At 33.8% G+C, this 20,754-nt stretch overlaps 1 protein-coding gene across 1 annotated transcript in view; it reads left to right on the forward strand.

The window, feature by feature from the left end:
* The first annotated feature begins 1,363 nt into the window (after positions 1–1,363).
* LOC121382157 (kinesin-like protein KIF18A) overlaps positions 1,364–20,754 on the forward strand; it is a 34,303-nt gene continuing 14,912 nt past the window's right edge. The window contains exons 1-10 of the mRNA XM_041511670.1: positions 1,364–1,464; positions 2,458–2,850; positions 4,663–4,820; positions 5,389–5,499; positions 14,278–14,388; positions 15,142–15,339; positions 16,563–16,660; positions 17,213–17,288; positions 17,800–17,874; positions 19,569–19,657. Of these exons, the coding sequence (XP_041367604.1) occupies positions 2,487–2,850; positions 4,663–4,820; positions 5,389–5,499; positions 14,278–14,388; positions 15,142–15,339; positions 16,563–16,660; positions 17,213–17,288; positions 17,800–17,874; positions 19,569–19,657 (1,280 nt within the window). The 5' untranslated portion in view covers positions 1,364–1,464; positions 2,458–2,486. The remainder of the gene's footprint in view (positions 1,465–2,457; positions 2,851–4,662; positions 4,821–5,388; positions 5,500–14,277; positions 14,389–15,141; positions 15,340–16,562; positions 16,661–17,212; positions 17,289–17,799; positions 17,875–19,568; positions 19,658–20,754) is intronic.

Genomic DNA, 20,754 nt, shown 5'->3' on the forward strand with positions numbered 1-20,754 from the left:
AACTAACAGCATAGACCAATCAATTAAGAAAACACTCCGTGTATCCTTTCAGTACGTAGGTTAATGCATGGACAAAACATTGTTAATTATTTCGACTTGTTGTGTAGCCACTTTGACAATGGTATTTTATTTCGTATTGAACAATAATATATATAGTGCTGGATATACTTATTGCTGGCTTACTGGGATGTGTATTATTACAGAACATTACAATATCTGACTATTTATCATCCCGCAAAAACCAGGTAGATTGTATTTCTCTAGTTCTAAGGCTCATTCCTGACGTTACGCGTTAAGTATTACGTAACCACCAGCTCGCCAGAGGGCGTACTCACTGAGATGGTACAAAATGGCTGCGCCCGTTAAATATAATAGCCGTAACATTTAACCGTTTTATTAATTAACTATACGATTATACTTGTTGATATTAAGCAATAATGTGCATTATATATCGTTGAATATGCATACCAGGCCAAATGCCTTAATTGTCCCTTCCTTTAATCAGAATATCTTGACCAAAACAAACAAACAAACCCCTTCCCCCAAATAAAAACCCCACAACCCCCCCCCCCCCACAAAACAAAACACCAACCAAATTGAATACCTTTTAAAAAATATATATCAAATCCAAGAGTTCTGTTGAAGAAACAACTGTGGCTCTAATTGGTAATAATATGTAAAATTAATGTACATTGCCCCAGAATTAGGGGCCTACAGTTATTATGCACTAGAGGAAATGGAACCGATTTATAGCAAAAATTAGTTACTAATAGGCTATTAAATATAAATACAAGTATTTCTTGCAGGTAGGTTAAATGTAAAGTGCAAAGGGAATTGTTTTATTTTAATAACCCAACACCGACTGTAACTTACTATAGTTGGTCCCATCATTCTATTAAAATGTGTGTTTTTAAAAAATATTTTCAGTTTGGTTTGGCATAAAAAGAAAAGTAAAAGTGTTTTAGAAATAACAAAAAAATACAATTTGTGTATGCAATTTACACATCAATCGGCTCGGAAATAAATAACTTATAAAACTTTAATTACATAGTTACATGAAAACATTCTATCCCTGTGGGACGAACTATAGTATTTATTTCAGTTCTGTTCGGTAATTTAATGGACCGTTGTTAAATTACTCTCGAAAAGTAGTTATTTCAATTGCTCATAAAATAATGGGTGAACTATTTTAATTATATATATTTGATTTTATATTTATTCACTGAATAATTAATGGAAATTAACTAATGCGAGTAAAAAATAGTAATAGTTTACTAGTAGATTTTGGCTGGTATTTTCTTAGTTGGTATTCAGTCCGACCGATTTTATCAGCCAATCAAATGACTGCTTTTTCCGTCAACGTGGGGATTTTAAAAATAAAGATGGTGACTAAATGTCAAAATATCAGGAAATGAGATGCATAATTGCCAATAAATATTTTTATTGATATTCTCTGTGTATTAGGTATAGTATATTTTCCACACGCATATTGGTGTAATTTTTTTCTGGCAGGATATTACTCACCGTGACTTAAAATTAGTGTAGAAGACCACCTATATTGTTTTGTAACTTGCTAACAACAAATATGCACAACTTTGGCCGTGTCGTCATAGTTCATCATTCACATTCAAGATGACCAATTTGGCCCGTTATTTATTTTGGTAGGACTTTCCTTTGGCACTGTCACGTATAAAGAACATTATAAATACTTATCATAAATAGTTAGGGTTAGTGACAGTGCCAAAGTAAAGGAAAGTCCTTCCCAATACAGTGAATACTGGCAAATAGCCTTGAATACTCAGAATTAGGCTATGAGAATAGGCTTCAAAAATCAAGGAGTGAAGAGAAGGGTGAAAAGATATCCACGTGTTATGGGTACCCCATCCCCCATTTATACATGTATAAAGAACTTCACCCTAAATCAAAATCTAAAACTAACCCTAAGGGCCTAACTTCAAAATAAAACAAAATATAAACACGCAGAACAATAAAGCCTTGTTATTGACCGCAATGTGTGAAATCTAAAAACCAATGGATATAGGATATATCAATAAATAAATATTTATTTATTAATAAAATAACAGTTCGTGCAAAACGAAACATTGGGAAAAACAACTCTGTTAGAGGTACAAATCGACCCTGGTTAAAACGACTTGGCGAAATTACCTGTTATCGGTGACTTAACGTCAAACATAGGATTGTTTTATTAGAGCGGGAATCTTAGACTACTGTTTTGTAGTCCTGGAGAGATTGCCCAATATTGATATTTGACGGTTAGAGAGCCTGATAACTGTACTCTGGCTAGTATTTTGTAAGATGCTTTGCAGTAATTATGCAGGGAACATTTTGTTTTCAAAATCTTGATTAGTTATATTTCTAGTTAATTGAAAATTGATTAGCAATGTTTTAAAATTGTGTAGCCATCTCTGAAACATTAATTTTAAATTATTTTTTCAGCATGATAGACTAACTGTTAGTGCAACAAAATGGTTGATCAACCACAAAGACGAAGGTTCCCCAGCAGTTCTTATATTCGAGCCATTGATGGGGATGTTGTGGCCAATGTAAAAGTTGTTGTGAGGATTCGTCCACCAAATGTAGCACAACAGAGAGAAGCCAGCAGTATTGTCGTCCATCGGATAAACGAGAACATATTGGTGTTTGATCCCTTGGAGCAGCCGACAGACGGTCCTTTTCAAAATGGTCCCAGAGATATACGAAAGCGTCGGAATAAAGACATGAAGTTTGCATTTGACCACATTTTTGGTGGCAATTCTACCAATGTTGATGTGTTTGAGCAGACAACGAAAACAATCCTTGATGGGTTAATACAGGGATATAATTGCTCAGGTATCAGTTTATAAAATAAAGCATTTTATTACATTTACAAAAACATTCCTCAATTATCACTTAATAAAATGTATACAACATAAGCATAGGTATTGTTATTTAAGCACCATATTTTCATATTCATTATCAGCAGGACCCTGAACATACCGAAATGCTGCTAAAACTGGCCAAGTTTCATGGTCTAAAATTTTCTCTGAAACCATGTATTGCTGTTAAAAACCTGAACCTGTCAATTTCGGAAACTGCATTGATCTTTTGCTCAGAAATGTAAAATCCTTAATAAATTAACCTGAACAAATTGGCATAGTGTAAATGAATGAAGAGTCAACTTAAAGCCACATACCCTAGTTCCATCCAGCGAAAATAAATTTTAATTTGGTTAATCTACAAACCTGTAACACAATTAGATCATGTTTTTATCAAATGGAGTGAAAAAGCAGGTTTTATATCGATAAATACCATGGGAATCCCCATGTCCCAATTGCTTAAAATAATTTTGAAAGTTAGTATTCTGATGTCACCGGTAGATGTCGCTCGAAGCACAACAATGCCTATGTCACGACAAATTTCACAGAGTGCGCACAGACTTTGGGTGCGTTCTTTTCACCTCTCCTGGACATGTTCCAGCTGTTCTGTCCTGGTTGTATCCCCTCTCCAGATATTGTAAGACTTAGCAAAATTATTGGTTTTAAGGGTTTGTAACATTTTGTATTGAGACACTTACTTGTCTGAACTTTATTGTTACTGAAAATGTTCACGAACTGTGAAGAAAAATCTCACAAATGAACAACAACAAATCGGATGTTGATTGCGCGAACCGTGCACGAGAAAACAAACCAAACCAAAATGATAACGGTCACGTGGTATACCAACATCTGTGACGTTTACACAGGAAGATTCCCTCTAAAAATAGATTGGACCTCGCTTAACGCTTTTTTCTCGACAGCACGTTTTGTGAAAAAATTTAAAAAATGCATTTAGTGGTTTTACAAACATCAGGATTACCAAAAAGCACTTCAGGTGAATGGAAATGTGTATTCTAAATAATAAAATGTAAGTAAAGTGCAATTTTATTTGTGAAAAATGGGGTTTAATAGCGAAAAACACGTGACCGTTATCATTTTGGTTCGGTTTGTTTTCTCGTGCATGGTTCGCGCAATCAACATCCGATTTGTTGTTGTTCATTTGTGAGATTTTTCTTCACAATTTGGTGAACATTTTCAGTAACAATAAAGTTCAGACAAGTAAGTGTCTCAATACAAAACGTTACAAACCTTTAAAACCAATAATTTTGCTAAGTCTTACGATATCTGGAGAGGGGATACAACCAGGACAGAACAGTTGGAACATGTCCAGGAGAGGTGAAACGAACGCACCCCAAGTCTGTGAAATTTGTCGTGACGTAGGCATTGTTGTGCTTCTACCGGTGACATCAGAATACTAACTTTCAAAATTATTTCAAGCAATTGGGACATGGGGATTCCCATGGTATTTATCGATATAAAACCTGCTTTTTCACTCCATTTGATAAAAATGTGATCTAAGTGTGTTACAGGTTTGTAGATTAACCAAATTATAATTTATTTTCGCTGGATGGAACTAGGGTGTGCGGCTTTAACGAAAATACCATTTCTAGAAAACAATGCTGTAGCGAATTTCAAGGTCTGCATTATTGAAATGTTGCCACCTCTTGTGTCATTCATTATTGAAGAATTATTGCTTCGTGGTAAATTAATTGAGAAAATATATTTGCCACATTCAAGTATAGTTTGCCAATGTTCTAAATATGTTATATTCCCCCATGACTTTCAGTGTTTGCCTATGGTGCCACTGGAGCTGGGAAAACGCACACTATGCTTGGCAATGATGAAGAGCCAGGGGTGGTGTATCACACAATGATAGATTTGTACCAGAGAATGGCCCAGATTAAAGATGAAAAGACTTGCAGTGTTGCTGTGTCTTATCTTGAGGTTTGTATATTAATACAGGACAAATAACAGATTATGGTAGAAAAAATACTCTATTTACATGGGTCTGGGGCTAAAACTTAATGCATATATAGTAAAAATACTTAAATTATTACTAATCTGCCAGTCGCAAAATATTACAACATGAAAATATATCCCATTACAGTATTTTGCAAATTACTTTTAAATCAATTAATGTCCAGTGGTAAAGTGCTCGCCTGATGCACTGTTTGTCTAGGATCGATCCCAGTCGATTGAGCTATTTCTTGTTGCAGCCAGTACACTACGACTGGTATATCAAAGGCCATGGTATGTGTTACACTGTCTGTGGGATGGTGGATATAAAGATTCCTTGCTTCTAATGGGAAAAAAGTAGCAAGTTTACTCTCTAAGACTGTTAAAATAACCATATGTTTGACATCCAATAGCCGATGATTAACAAATCAATGTGCTCTAGTGGTGTCATTAAACAAAACAAATTTTAACTTTAAATCATTTAATGCACGATCGAGTAACCCAATGTAATAAACAAAGAACTGAGGTGGGTTTTTGTTTTGTTTTTTTGTTTCAGGTCTACAATGAACAGATCCGTGACTTGTTAATCTCACGGGGAAGTGGTGTTCTTCCTGTCAGGGAGGATCCAAAGTTTGGAGTGGTCATCCCTGGTTTGTCACTGCACAAGGTAATTGCAAATTTGTTGAAAAACTCAAAATGTTTCAACTCAAGATGCAGTGTTATGTCATTTTTCTTAAAAGCCACTAACCACAGAGCTGGTGGGTTTGTGATTTTCCTTAGCACACCAAGCTCGACCACTAGCCAAAATTTCTGACCAAATATACATTGTAATACACAGATACTCAAAATTAATTTCATACAGTTTTTATTTTTTTATTTTTATATTATTATTGTTTTTGTTTTTTTTAACTTAATATTTGGTTTCATTTATTTTAATTTGATTTTTAAAATTTGTTGTCTTTTAATTAAAAAAATAATTGTGCAGAAACAGAAAATATTTCACTAGTGCACGAGACCAGAATCAACGAACTACAATTTACTAGCCCACCAGAATTTCTACTAGTCCGCCAGCCTATAGAACAATATTACTGTTTAACAATATATACACCGTCTCCACTTCAAGTGATATATTATTAACCCTTATCCTGCTGTTGACGTGTATACACGTCAAGCGTCATCACAATGACGTCACTTTGCATTGTTTTCATTTAAAAATCGTTTTCTAAATTAATTGTTGACATTTTTGTCAAAAACAAAGTAAAAAAATGTCAATAAATAGTCTTAGAATGACATATCCAAATATTTGCTAAATTGCTGTTGGACATCTTATGTTTTTTTTAAAACAAAAATGACCCGTCAAATGGCGCGTGCTATTGTTTGTTATTGTTTCTTGTTTTTTTGGTAGCGGTTTCTTTTATCTCTACAAAGTTGTCATAATATACTATTATATATGAACTACATTATGACAGTTGCATTAAATTAGAAAAAGTATCACTTTTAATGCCTAAAAAAGGTACAAACACAAACAAATAATTGTAATCCGACTGCATAAACAGCGCCATTTCCCTGTTTCTATTTATAAACAACAGGTCATGTGACAGCACATTTCCCGCCATACAATTTGACAGCAGTAGTACACATTGCTTGCATGTGCGGCTAACTGTTTTCATTAATAATTACAACGTGGTTACTTATACTACAGCAGACGATATTCTAACTAACTATGTTTACTTGAACAGTTACGTCGACTATATGATCGAATACGCACATGTGCTCGGTGTTCGTCGTTGTTTTGTTGTGTGTTGTTTTTCTGCCAGTTTTTCCTTTTCAACATTCACATTAGTATTAATCACTACTGAGTGGATATATATTTGTTCTCATTTTTAAAAAATGAATTACAAACGATAGGTTACGAATATCTGCTGAAGTAGTCTGCAGAATACTGTGACCTACATTATTTTCAATAACCAATCACAAAACATTCTCGTTGCGTGTCACACATAATTATGTGGCGCCACCGGTTTTTTGTTTTTATTACTGTACCAGTCGCAGATCCAAGGATGGGGTGGGGTGGGGGGGGGGGTGCCGTGCATGGCTTTTTATGAATAAGCGTATATAAGCAGTGAATGTTTTGTAATAATGTTGTATGGTGGATGACAATCTTTTAAAAATCAGGCATGTGTGCTGGGATTTTAGGTAGGGGTGTCTGGAGAGCGAAGTTTATAGGGGATTTCTGTAATGCTCCGCCGGAATATGTACTGAATTTTTTTTTTTTAAATCTGCTCGAGCAGGGACCGGAAATGGGGGGGGGGGGGGGGGGGGGGGTCGACCTATTCCCTGCACACATATCTGCAAATGTTATAAAGATAAATTAATCATCATGAGGTAAACTGTAGTTGTGTTGCACTGTTGGATCTATTGTATTTTGATAAATTTATTAGTACCAAAATCTAAAATTTGGTTGAATACGACAGAGACATTCGGGCAAATTGAGCTGGCCTGAAACCTTTTCATCATGTACTAGTAGTTCCAACATTTCTCCCACAATACTAGTTGTAATTAAATCCATGTAAAATTGTGTAGTGCTTTGTTTGAAACCCTATATTATATATAGCTGGTTGGCAACAACGCTAAAACTAATAAATGTTTTTTTAATTGGTGGTATTTTCGTTTAATTTGGGCACAAATTAGCCTGCCCTTCTCCCTCTCCCACCCCTACAAAACAAAACGGGATCCCGTACGCTTATGATTAGTACATCAGGCCTGTACGGTACCAGTTGGTGTGGATGCGTCGGGGGTATACACACCCTTACCGCGGGGGCCAATTTTTTTTCCATGCAACAGTTATCGACCGTTTTTTAGAACATCGACACAGTCCTTTTTTCGTGTTACGCAACACCCCCAAAAAATTCGTGCGGTAACTATATGGACCTATATAAAATGTGAAAATTACAGTAGGATAATGGTTCAGAGTAAGTAATCACGTTTTTTATTTTAAAAATACGGTGATAACTAAAAAAAATTAAAATAACAATTAAAAAGAAAAACATTCCACGTACTTTAGCAGGGCGGACACTGTTGAGGCAACGACCCGAAACATTGTTTTTGTCTCAAAAATTGTTAAGCAAATTATTTAATGCAATTAAAATGTTGTATTCTGGATGTAATAATCACAAATCATAAAACGATCCTATATTGTTGATAAAAATATCAAAGAAAAATCGCAAAAACTTCGAAGTGTAGTTGACCTATATTATTGACCCTTGACCCAGATACAATACTTCGCGGGACCAACTGCCAGTGATTTCTTCTTCTTTCACTCCGTCAATAAACATGTAAGAAGAAGTTGCACAAATATAAATTCATGATTCCGATAATAATGTTTTTAAACATTTACTTGTGTGACATCTCAAGTGACCTATTGCGGTAGGGAGCACATTTTCTACGTCCGCTCGGACTACTGTGCGTCACGCGTTTCACGTTTTTGACTTCTCAATTATTATTTTTTTATCAGTTCCAACTACATTTTGTGCCACACATAAACACATTCTGACCTCCCTCTCCAAGGGCCTAAGCGATAGGGCCCAAAATTAAAAAAAATTAAAATATGAAGCGGCATAGGCCTAAGCGTACAGGCTCTCATTTTTGTTGGGCATGCAGGCACATTTCTGCCAGAGTTGAACGAAAATCCCTGAATCTAGATAACAACAATTATTATTCATATTAGCTTTACTGCCAAACAGCAGGGTCTCAGCTAATGGGTAGGGGCAATGGTGTGTGTGTGTGTTTTATTTTTTATTTAACGACACCACTAGAGCACACTTATTAATCATCGGCTATTGGATGTCAAACATTAGGTAATTTTGACATACTAGTAGTCTTAGAGAGAAAACCCCCCAAAAATTTTCATTAGTAGCAAGGCATCTTTTATATACACCATCCCAAAGACAGGATAGTACATACCACAGCCTTTGATATACCAGTCATGGAGCACTGGCTGGAACGAGAAATAGCCCAGTGAGCCCGCCGATGGGAATCAATCCCAAACCAACTGGGCTTTACCACTGGGCTGCATCCCGCCCCTGGTGTGGGAGGAATGCATTGGGGGGGGGGGGGGGGTGTTGTTAAAATAATAGAAAAATTGTTTATTGATACTGATGTTTTAAGTATGTAACCTTCCTGAAATGACTGCAAAATGGTGTCTTGCACCTTCCATGCTCATTGGTTCATTGTTTAAATCCTAGTTACAGCCATGAACAGCTATATAGGGTTGCAAATGAATCACTACATATTTTTACATGGATTACAACTAATATTGTGTCAGAGTAAAATGATGGAAATACATGGTTAAAAGGTTTTAGGCCAGCTCATTTGCCCGAAATGCTATACCTGGATAGTATTCAAATAATATATAAGGCAAATAGATGACCAATGTATATAACTTGTGAATGTCCCCTAGGTGGGGATGGAGATCACAATAGTTATATAGAAATTGCATATTCGTGACCCATTTCCTTGTGAATTTGGTCATTCTACCCCTCTCCTAAAGGTGGGGCACAAATAGGTGAAATTAAGCCAATTATCGTGTCCAGGAATACCATACAAATATCAATTTTGCGAATTTCGTTAATGTCGTGTCCCCTGCCCCCCCCCCGTTTAGATATATTTTGTATCATGCATAAGTGTTCAACACTGGATACACATTATGTATACGGTACATATTGAATTTTAATTAGGGCTCACATGTTGATGTTTGTTTCTTTGGGTTTAAAACATTTTTTAGATGAATGGACATTTTTTTTTTTTTTTACAATTGTGACCGTGTGAAGCACTATGGCAAGTATCTTGTGTCACAATAAATTACGGAAATGCATAAAATCCTTTTTACTATTTCTGTAATTCTAATATCAGTGTCCAGGGTTTCTGCCAGAGGGTATGAAGGGTAAAATTATGTACCCTAAAATCTTGGGAATTAATGGATACGTTTTAATAATTTTTTGAATGATTATAGTAAGATAGCTGCTGCTTAAAGTGTGTACATGAAATACAGTGTCCAATTTAAAAAGATTCCAAACCCCATAACCAAATAGTTTCCAGTTTTACATACCTTACCATGGTAACCAATAGCTTGCATTGGTTACCATGGTAACAGTTTCGATCTGAGTACCATGGTAACATATAGTTTTGAATTTGTTACCATGGTAACAGAATTAATAAGCTTCATATATCTTTTCTACAGGCATAGTACAATTATGTCACTATACATTGTTGTTTTTTCTCAGTCCTTAATGATATTTTTTTAGAAATTTTCTGTTTTTCATTGGTTACTGTGGTAACAGAATTCACAATTTTCACCCATCTCTTGTAAACAGCTGGGAGCTTATTATTACATCATTATACAGTGATTTGTATTCAAATAAATTCATTTAAAACATTTCATATGGGAAACGGTTCCTCTTTTTGCATTGGTTACCAAGGTAACAGGATTAATTATGTTCATTTGAAAATGACAGGAAGTGAAAGGGCATATACCTTTTTTAAAATCTTGTGTTATTTGACAAAGATATATAAAGTAATAGAGATAGTATACATATTTTTAGTGTCTAGGTAATGTTGGACACAATGTCCACAAGTTACAAAAATGCGTTGATGGTAGTATGTGCATTTGTCCCCATTATTCAAAAATAAAATTGGCTGTCTACTTAATTCTTTTTCTAAATCGAGTAGTATGGTTAATAGATCACACCATAGACTTAAATTAAAAGCAAAATATTAATTTTTAATTAAAATTTTCATAATTATTAATGAAAATATGGTATATTGAAATTTGCAGGTGTTGCCATGGTAACATAAATAATATAACTGACTATAAAATGTTAGCCTTATGTAGGTGGATATTCTTAGTATATATGTGTGTAATTTCATGCTGAAATGTCAGCTGATTTTAATAATATTACCAGAAATGTATAATAGTTAATGTTGGAAATTATGTTCATAATTTACAAAAATGTGTTGATAGCCGAATGCGCATCTGACCCTATTTTTCTGAAAAAACGTGGTTGTCAACTTAATTTTTTCTTTACATCAAGCAGTATGGTTAATAAATCACAGCATAGACTTAAATTAAAAGAAAAATATTAGTTTTTAATTAAAGTTTTCATAATTATTAATGAAAATATGGTATATTGAAATTTGCAGCTGTTGCCATGGTAACATAAATAATATAACTGACTATAAAATGTTAGCCTTACTTAGGTGGATATTCTTAGTATATATGTGTGTAATTTCATGCTGAAATGTCAACTGATTTTAATAATATTACCAGAAATGTATAATAGTTAATGTTGGAAATTATGTTCATAATTTACAAAAATGTGTTGATAGCTGAATGCGCATCTGACCCTATTTTTCAGAAAAAACATGGTTGTCAACTTAATTTTTTCTTTACATCAAGCAGTATGGTTAATAAATCACAGCATAGACTTAAATTAAAAGAAAAATATTAGTTTTTAATTAAAGTTTTCATAATTATTAATGAAAATATGGTATATTGAAATTTGCAGCTGTTGCCATGGTAACATAAATAATATAACTGACTATAAAATGTTAGCCTTACTTAGGTGGATATTCTTAGTATATATGTGTGTAATTTCATGCTGAAATGTCAACTGATTTTAATAATATTACCAGAAATGTATAATAGTTAATGTTGGAAATTATGTTCATAATTTACAAAAATGTGTTGATAGCTGAATGCGCATCTGACCCTATTTTTCAGAAAAAACATGGTTGTCAACTTAATTTTTTCTTTACATCAAGCAGTATGGTTAATAAATCACAGCATAGACTTAAATTAAAAGAAAAATATTAGTTTTTAATTAAAGTTTTCATAATTATTAATGAAAATATGGTATATTGAAATTTGCAGCTGTTGCCATGATAACATAAATAATATAACTGACTATAAAATGTTAGCGTTACGTAGATGGATATTCTTAGTATATATGTGTGTAATTTCATGCTGAAATGTCAACTGATTTTAATAATATTACTAAAAATGTATAATAGTTATTGTTGGACATTATCTTCATAATTTACAAAAAAAGCGTTGATGACAGTATGTGCATTGCACCCTATTATTCTGAAAAAAATGGCAGTTTGCTTAATTTTTTCTTTAAATCAATCACTATGCTTAATAAATCACAGCATACACTTAAATTAAAAAAAAATATATTCATGTTTTCTTAATTATTAATGAAAAAATTGTATATTGAAATTTGCAGCTGTTGCCATGGTAACATAAATAAAATAACCATCTACAAAATGCTATCATTACGTAGGTGGATCATTATGGGTGTAATTTCATGTTAAAATGCCCATGGATTTTAATAAAATTACTACAAATGTAGAACAGGTGAAAATTCTTTAAATTTAGCAAAAAGAATGTGGCAGGATAAGGGTTAAGTATCCTTGGTAAGTGATCAACATCACATGGCAAATGAAATCAAGTCCTGACTCCCATACTTGTACCTTGATTGACAAATCAATAAAATAAAATAAATATTATGATTTCAAATTTCAGCCATAAAGATTTACGAAATTCAAATGATATCCCTCAAGTACACTAATGTCACCTTAGTCTGCACGGCACAAAAGTCTGCGCACGTCAATTACGTTACATTACGCCTTGAAATAAGTGTTGGGGTACGTTTGTAAACAAACAAACAAACAATGTTAATTTAATACATAAAACTGGTTAAAACAACACATCTTGATTGTGAATATATGTATAAAACTGATAGATAACAATTTGATTGAAAAAAACCCTCTGAATTAATGCACTAAAAGTATACTTTTGCCAGCCTCAATCAATGTGTTTTTGTATCACCTGTCAACACGTCAACGCTGTAATGATCAACTTACACAACTTTACATAGAAGTTTCAATACATACCTTATTGTAATTTATGATTCCCATAAATGAAATAAATGTTTTATTTTATCTGTTAATGTAAACATACAAGCATACTTTGAATTTCCCTCCGAGTGACATAATGCAAAATGGTTGCACACAGATTTTGAAGCCTGCACTTACAGCATGGCCAATTTTAGCTATAGTCTGTTTCAAAATTATCATTAATTGTCCTATATGTCTAACGACCACTATTTGTGCTCATTTACAGTTAACAACAGACAACTTTTGTTGAATAATGATCAAAATTTTTGATATCGGCTTTTTATATATTGTCATTTTGTGTTGTCCAAACTAAGGATCATGGAACACCATTTATATTTATCCCATTTGCATAATCAAAATTTTTCTGAAACAGAATATAACAGGAAGTCTTTGTTTACTAATATTACAAAAAGTCGGATTCATTATTTGTTTGCTATTTCTGAAAATATTAGCGACAGAAGTGTTGTTTTAATGTTTGCTGCGCAGACTTACGTGCCGTCATGCAGGCCAGTAAATACAGGGGGGTCCCACAAAAAATGCACTCATTACTTGAGTTTAAAAAGTATTAAAATTAAAATAACTTTCAGTAGTAACATGTTTATTGTTCCATTGTACTGTGGCGGTGAAACAGATATTTTTAAAGAAAGATTTTAACTAAAAAATATAACACAAATGCTTAGGCACGCAGACTTAGGTGCCACCAATGTATTTAACAGAAAAATATATTCAGAACATACTGGCAACATACTTTCAACCTAAACAAGCCATTTGTAGGAAGTATTAACCTTTGCCCGGCTCTGTTTCTTTAGTCTATTATATTAGTCAGTCAGAAATTGAGAACACCTGTCGGACTGGTAGATGCATTTTTTTAACTCGTCCATCAGGAGTAATTTCTGCACCCCTGTATATTGAAAGTAATGGACATTGTAGGTTAAAACAAATTAGTGTATGTTGAGGCCTTAATACACTGGAGACCAGCTGCATTATGCTTACAGTATATATTACTTAAGTAAAGAATAAGTAGGGTACCAGTTAAGTGGAAGCACATGATTGTTTTGCTGAGAAAACTTTAAATTAGACATCAGAGAAATTATACCGGTAGGTAGATTAATTTTTAAAAATGGATCACAAATTACTGGTGGCTAAATATTCAATGATATAGCTTTAAAACCTTTTATTTAGTGCTAGTCAGTAGCTTGACTTAAAAAAGCACTAGCTTTGAGCATTGGGCTAGCATATTTTCTTATCTCTGCAAAACAGGTCAATAACTATATTTTCTAAAGTTATGTTAAATCATAAACTGTTTGTTGGAAATATGTTACAGAAAAAGTTACTGGTTTGATTTATATTTACATGTAGCTGCATGTTATGTCTTTTATGAAAAGGTCTCTCGAATACAGTAGACTGATAATTTAAAAAACACAACTAAAATCAAAAAAAATTAATCCTCATAAAAATTATTATTATTATTATTATTTTGTTTTGACAGCCAAATACTGCAGAGGAGCTTCTTCATATGCTGCAATTTGGTAACAAAAATAGAACCCAGCACCCGACAGATGCCAATGCCGAATCATCTCGATCTCATGCTGTCTTTCAGGTATAAAAATAATTTAGAATAACACCCAAAACCATAAGAAAATTAATTTCAGTATGTATGATGGAGTCAAAGATTTGTATTATATTTAGTTTAAAAGTATATCAACATTTAGGGTACAACAGATGAGATATCTCTCCAAGTACATGGTTTGTCACGGCAGTTCATTAAATAATTCATATTACCTGCCATTTAACATTCTATACTGGCCAGAAATAGTAACTTAATAACTGGTAAATAGCTCATTTACTGTTTTATTTTTCTGTGAGAAACACTGAAATATTTTGCATTGAAAATTGAAAATTTCGTTTTCAGTGAGTATTTTGGCATGACAACATTTGCAGAACATTTTGAGGAATTGATAGATGATTTTAACAGTTAACTATTGGGGAATGAATCCTACTTCATTTCTAAGTAGATACTGCACATCTGGCAACACGGTCTAGCAAGGATCCCAATTTAAAAAAAAAAAAAAATCCTAAAACTTTTAAATGTCTTTAATGGCTCTCAAATATAAAAATGAAAAAATATCCATAAAAATAATACTTATTTGATTTATTTAACTTTTTAAGGGAAAATATGTGAACAAAATTAATTATAGTGAGGAAGGTAACTGAAAAGTAACTGAGACTAAAATTAGTTAAAATAATAATTTTGTTTTTAATTAAAATAATTTCTTGAATGAAACTTGAAATTAAAAGGTGTTCTAATGTTTTTGAATTACATTTGTGTTGTTTTAAAAAAAAAAAATACTAGGTTTTTATCAGACAAAAAGATAAGACGGCCAACATTTCTGCGGAAGTCCGTGTGGCGAAGATGTGTCTGGTAGACTTAGCTGGCTCTGAACGAGCCATGGTGACGAAGAACCGCGGATCTCGGTTCCGGGAAGGAGCCAACATCAACCGTTCTCTTCTTGCTCTGGGCAATGTCATCAATGCATTGGCGGACAACAAGGTTTGTTTGACGTGATAAAATACCCCAAATGATAATGAGGTTACTGAAGAAACATTCAGTTGCCATCCAGGCAAGCATTGTCAGCCCCTTGACTTGCCTATGGGTTTTACGACTTGCCGGTATTTTACAAAACTAATTACTTTATCAAATTAAGTTAATATTCATTAAATTCAAACCCTGTAAATCGCAAGATTTAAAAAAGTAATTAAATTAATGTATTTACTTATAATTAAATCGTTTGGTATGACATACATTTTGTAGAAGTACCAACAGGTATGGGTTATCTCAAATTGACTGCATGGGGATCGTGTTATTTTAAGCGTGGTGGGTTTTTGTCTAAATGTAGCAGTTTCTAAAACGAGAAATCGGTATCGATGAAACCTGGACCCATATTTTCGAAGCTATCTTAGTGCAACGAAATTGTAAAAACATCGTAAGGTGTGATGTCATAGCTTACGATGATTTTACGATTTCGTAGGCTAAGATTGCTTCGAAAATATGGGCCCTGGTTTTTGGTCGCATCTAGAAATGTTCATCTTACTCTTAAAAAAACATGAAATAGTTTATGTATATATTTTAATTTAGTTTTTATAATTTTAATATTTTTAATGGAAACAGCTATGAGTGACAGTTAATAAGTTTATGGTAGGCACCCTTATGGAATATGCTGAGGCCTTTAAATTTTAATATGTTTACAAAAATGTTTTTTTTGTAGACTAAATATAATAGATTTCATCCTAATAAAAATTCAGAAATATGTCTTCTGTGTATTGTTAATGAAGGAAATGTTTTATTTAACGACACACTCAATACATTTTATTTATGGCTATATATCGTCGGACATATGGTTACGGACCAACCAGATATTGAGAGAGAGGAAACCCACTGTCGCCACTTCATGGGCTACTCTTTTTGATTAGCAGCAAGAGATCTTTTATATGCACCATCCCACAGACAGGATAACAGCCTTTGATATACTAGTCGTGGTGCACTGGCTGGAGCAAGAAATAGCCCAATGGGTCCACCGACTGGGATCAATCCTAGACTGACTGCGCATCAAGTGAACACTTTATCACTAGGCTACGTCGCACCTCATATTGTTAATGATGTTTGTTTGTTTTTTGTTTGTTTTTTTATTCCACCACAAGTTTAGAGTACTGGGTTTTTTTCTTAAAATTTTTATATTGTTTTATTTATGTGGACACTTTTTATTATATTTTCAGAATAAAGGTCATGTTCCTTACCGTGATAGCAAGTTAACACGATTATTGAAAGACTCGCTTGGTGGCAACTGCCGTACTGTCATGATAGCAGCTGTCAGGTAATTTTAATATTTCTCTTGGGTAATTATGATATTACTGTCTGGTAACTATATTACTGTTAGGTAATTACAAAATTACTGTTACTAAACCATATTACTGACAGGTAATTGTAACATTACTGTCTGGCAAATATAAAAGTTCTATAAATTGGAGACGGGGGGGAAAAAGTGTAAAACTATATTATGCAAAGTTTCCTGCGACACATCTGTCTCACTATTTACTATAATTGTATTTTAGTTTTATTGGGTATGTGATGTATCTCAGTGGTAGAGTGTTTGCCTGAGGTGTGATGAGTTGCAGAGTCAGCCTGACAGTTCCCCCGTCCCAACCAGTACTGCACAACTGGTGTATCAAAGACTTGTATGTATTGAGCTGCCTTTGGAAAGGTTTATATGTAAAAGATTACTCTGTGACAGAAGTGGGTTTCCTATCTTTTTATCGATGAAGTGTCGAAATAAACTATAGCTGTACATTAAAATCTGTTGAGGTGTATCATTAAATATTTGTTTTCTTCAGTTTTATTACAGTTTTTTTGTTTTTGCTTTTTGCAGTCCATCAAGCTTGACATATGATGACACATACAACACACTGAAGTATGCTGATCGTGCCAAACACATACAAGCCACGGTAACATTTTGTGTTTTACTTTTGATTTCTACCTTGAAATCTGGCATACAGATTGAAGATCTATGCTTTTATTGCCTCTGTGCCATCACCAAGTCTGCATATTGCTTTGATTTAGTTTTCCAGTAAAAACCACTAAATAAATAATAAAACCTGTTTACATGAAGTAACTTATAATTGCTCCAAGAGATGAGAATAAGTGTTTCTGTTGTTTTTATAGATTTGAATTTGTAATTGATGTGTTGACTTGATTTAATTTGTTTGTCAAAGTTGAATAGAATTGCTCATCAAATAGCAGCTACAGGTTTCCATTCATGATTGGTGTGATTCTTAACAGTATGTTTCATCACCATGTAGCTAATCAAAACGTGTTGAGTGCGTTGTTACAGAAAACATTTCTTCTTCCTTCCTTCCTTTTCACTTCACTTACCAGTCTGTTATACAACTTACTAACATCTAGAACATTGGCAGAGGATAGGATAGCACTTGTAAAACTCATTTATTTGTTATTTAGGTGAAGAAGAATATTTTGAATGTGGATTTTCATATGAGTCGATATGGGCAGATTGTGGAGGAACTCAGAAAGGAGGTAAGAAAGCCAACAGCATTTTAAAGAATACTTTGGTTACTTTCGAGTTATATCCCTTGACTTTTTGTATATAATCCAGTCAAACTTCATCATCTCAGCAGATGGGATCTGGCTTTGTTAAATAAAGCACTCGCCTATGCAGTTTATTTATGATAAAATGGTCAAATAAAGAAGTTACTTTTTCAGCCATCTTTGTTCGTATAAAATAATGGTTTATTTATTAAATGAATGGGAGAAAAAGACTCCATCATATGCGGTCATGTGGAATAAAAAAAAGTACACCTTGGGTGTTAGATCCACATGTAATAGTGGAGCTAATTTTAATTAGATTGGGTTAAGATATACTAGTACTTGAATCTCAAAAGTTAGTTTGTTTTGTTTAAAACGATACCACTAGAGCACATTGATTAATCATTGACTATTGGAAATCCAACATTTGATAATTCTGACTCAGAATTTAATTGTAGCTCTACCATTATAGGAGCAGGATGTAGCTCAGTTGTAGAGTGTTCGCTTGAGCGTTAATCACTCTCGATGAACTCATCTTAGGCTGTACCCCATGACGGCCATATAAAAAATCATGATATATTAATAGACGCCATCATATGTGGTCATGTGGGATAAAAAAAAAGTACACCCAAGGTGTACTTTTTTTATTCCACATGACCGCATATGATGGAGTCTTTTTCTCCCGTCCATTTAATAAATAAACCATTATTATATATGAACAAAGATGGCTGAAAAAGTAACTTCTTTATTTGACCGTTTTATCATAAATAAACTGCACTATCATATAATATAATTTAACACTACAAATTAACAAGATAGCTTTTATAATGAAGGTTTTAATAACAAAATATTGATCTAAAACTAACATCATATGTTACCAACGCTGTAATACTCCCCAGGTTAAATTCAATGATGTCATAGCCCATGCAAGACAGGTTTATTCCGCATGGGCTGACGTCATGGAATGGGTCTGTCTTGCATGGCTAGGGATGGGAGAAATACATTTCTGTCTACAGGAAAGTGTAAATAAAAAATCTGTTGCTAATATTTAGTAGTAGCCTTTGTGCTGGTAGCAGAATTCCTCACACTATGGATCTAGACCAAATATCACAAAACTATTTATTATCCATATGGTTCAACATAACCAAGTTAATAATAATCATACGAAGCACATGTGTAATAGCAAATGTAATGATGTAATTTTGGAAAGCGATGTCATAACATAACATTGCTTCTCCTATCCTAGCTCAGACTGTGCATTTTAAATATGACATCATTTCTTCGTCTCCTAGTTGTGGCTGAAACATTTTGAGTTGGGTCTTGTTATTCATAAAGAAAACAATAATAGTATGGATAATAAAAAAATCATTACACTCTCTCGCCTGGGCAATACAAAAATCTTGACCCTCGTTTCGTAAAATCAGTACGACACACATGCTTGTATAATAATCTCTATATAGTATTCAATTGGACAACAAATAGTTGTGGTTTAAAATTTGCTGAGGTATTGTTGAACAAACATTTCTTTCTCTTATTAGGAGCCTAACACATTTTATTTTGTCGTTCATGAATTAGATTGATTTTAGTGTTTAGACTTAACTTTAGTTCACAAATATTAGTGATAAAAGGTTATGCATTTGTTTTTTCGCCAAGTTCTTGGTGATAGTTACTGGTTTTTGTTTCAGATCGGTTGTCTAAAAGAAAGGGTAAAGAAGTACGAGGAAGGAAAGGTAGTGGCAGTTGGACGAGTTTCCTGCCATGCAGAGGTTTTCAGGTACTGCTGTCAACATGGGAGATAACAAGAATAAAATGTATTTTATGGTTCTTGTCTTTTGTAATATAAAAATAATGATATTGAAATTAGCTTGTCCTTCTATCCCACTCTTTATATTCATGATTGGGACGGTGCGGTTGCTAACAACAGGGATGCGAATTTTCCGTGGATTTTGGACCCCCAAGGTCGATCCTGTGAAACGTAAATTTGTTGAGAAAATTTGGGGAGGGGGGGGGGGGGGGTAGAATATAGGTATATGACTTGCACTCTGTGGAAATATCAGTTAAAGTTGAGGTCGTCGTGCAGCTGCTATCGTAATGTAGCAGCCGCCATGTTTATTTCGACGCACTGTGTGTATACAAAAATAAAACAAAACTAGCTTTGTGTGTATGTGTTTAGTACTGTTTACTATGACCACTGTGATTGGCTAAAATTGAGACGTCTGAGATAATGAGACCAATCAGCGTAGCCCTTACTGTTCTAGGCCGTTGACTACTTTGCAAACTTTAATTCAAATAATAGACTGAAGGACTGAAAAACAACCTGTGTCAATGTGTAAGTATGCAATTTCATGATTATTGACAGGAGTTTATGCATTATAATAATCCTTTCTATAGTATATAAGTTATTCTGTAAGTCTGTGATATATGTGTCTCCTGATGCAGATTTTTGCCTTGCAATTATAAAAAACCCTATAGCTTCAGGGGGGCTTCGCCACCCTGACCCCCTGACCAGGGCTCTGCCCTGGACCCCGGCTAATTTCAGCTGAAAATACAAATTGTCATTCTCATCCCTGTAACAAGCTTCTTGCTATCAAGCCAATCTGGGGAGAGTGGCAGTCCTCCTATTGGCAGTGCAGGAAGGATGAAATAGTCTTGTCATGCTCGCATCGGCCATACTTACTTGACCCATTCATTTATCTTAAAGAAAGATCCTCCACCTCAGTGTGAGCACTGTCAATGTACTCTGATGGTAAGCCATATTATGGTGGAGTGTAAGTATCTGAATGAAACTCGAAAAGATATATTTGGTCAAAGAAATATGATGGAATCATTACGATTCCATCCAGATTTTTATTACAATTTTTACGTGACACT

This window comes from Gigantopelta aegis, chromosome 9, assembly GCF_016097555.1.
Source record: "Gigantopelta aegis isolate Gae_Host chromosome 9, Gae_host_genome, whole genome shotgun sequence".
Taxonomy (NCBI): domain Eukaryota; kingdom Metazoa; phylum Mollusca; class Gastropoda; order Neomphalida; family Peltospiridae; genus Gigantopelta; species Gigantopelta aegis.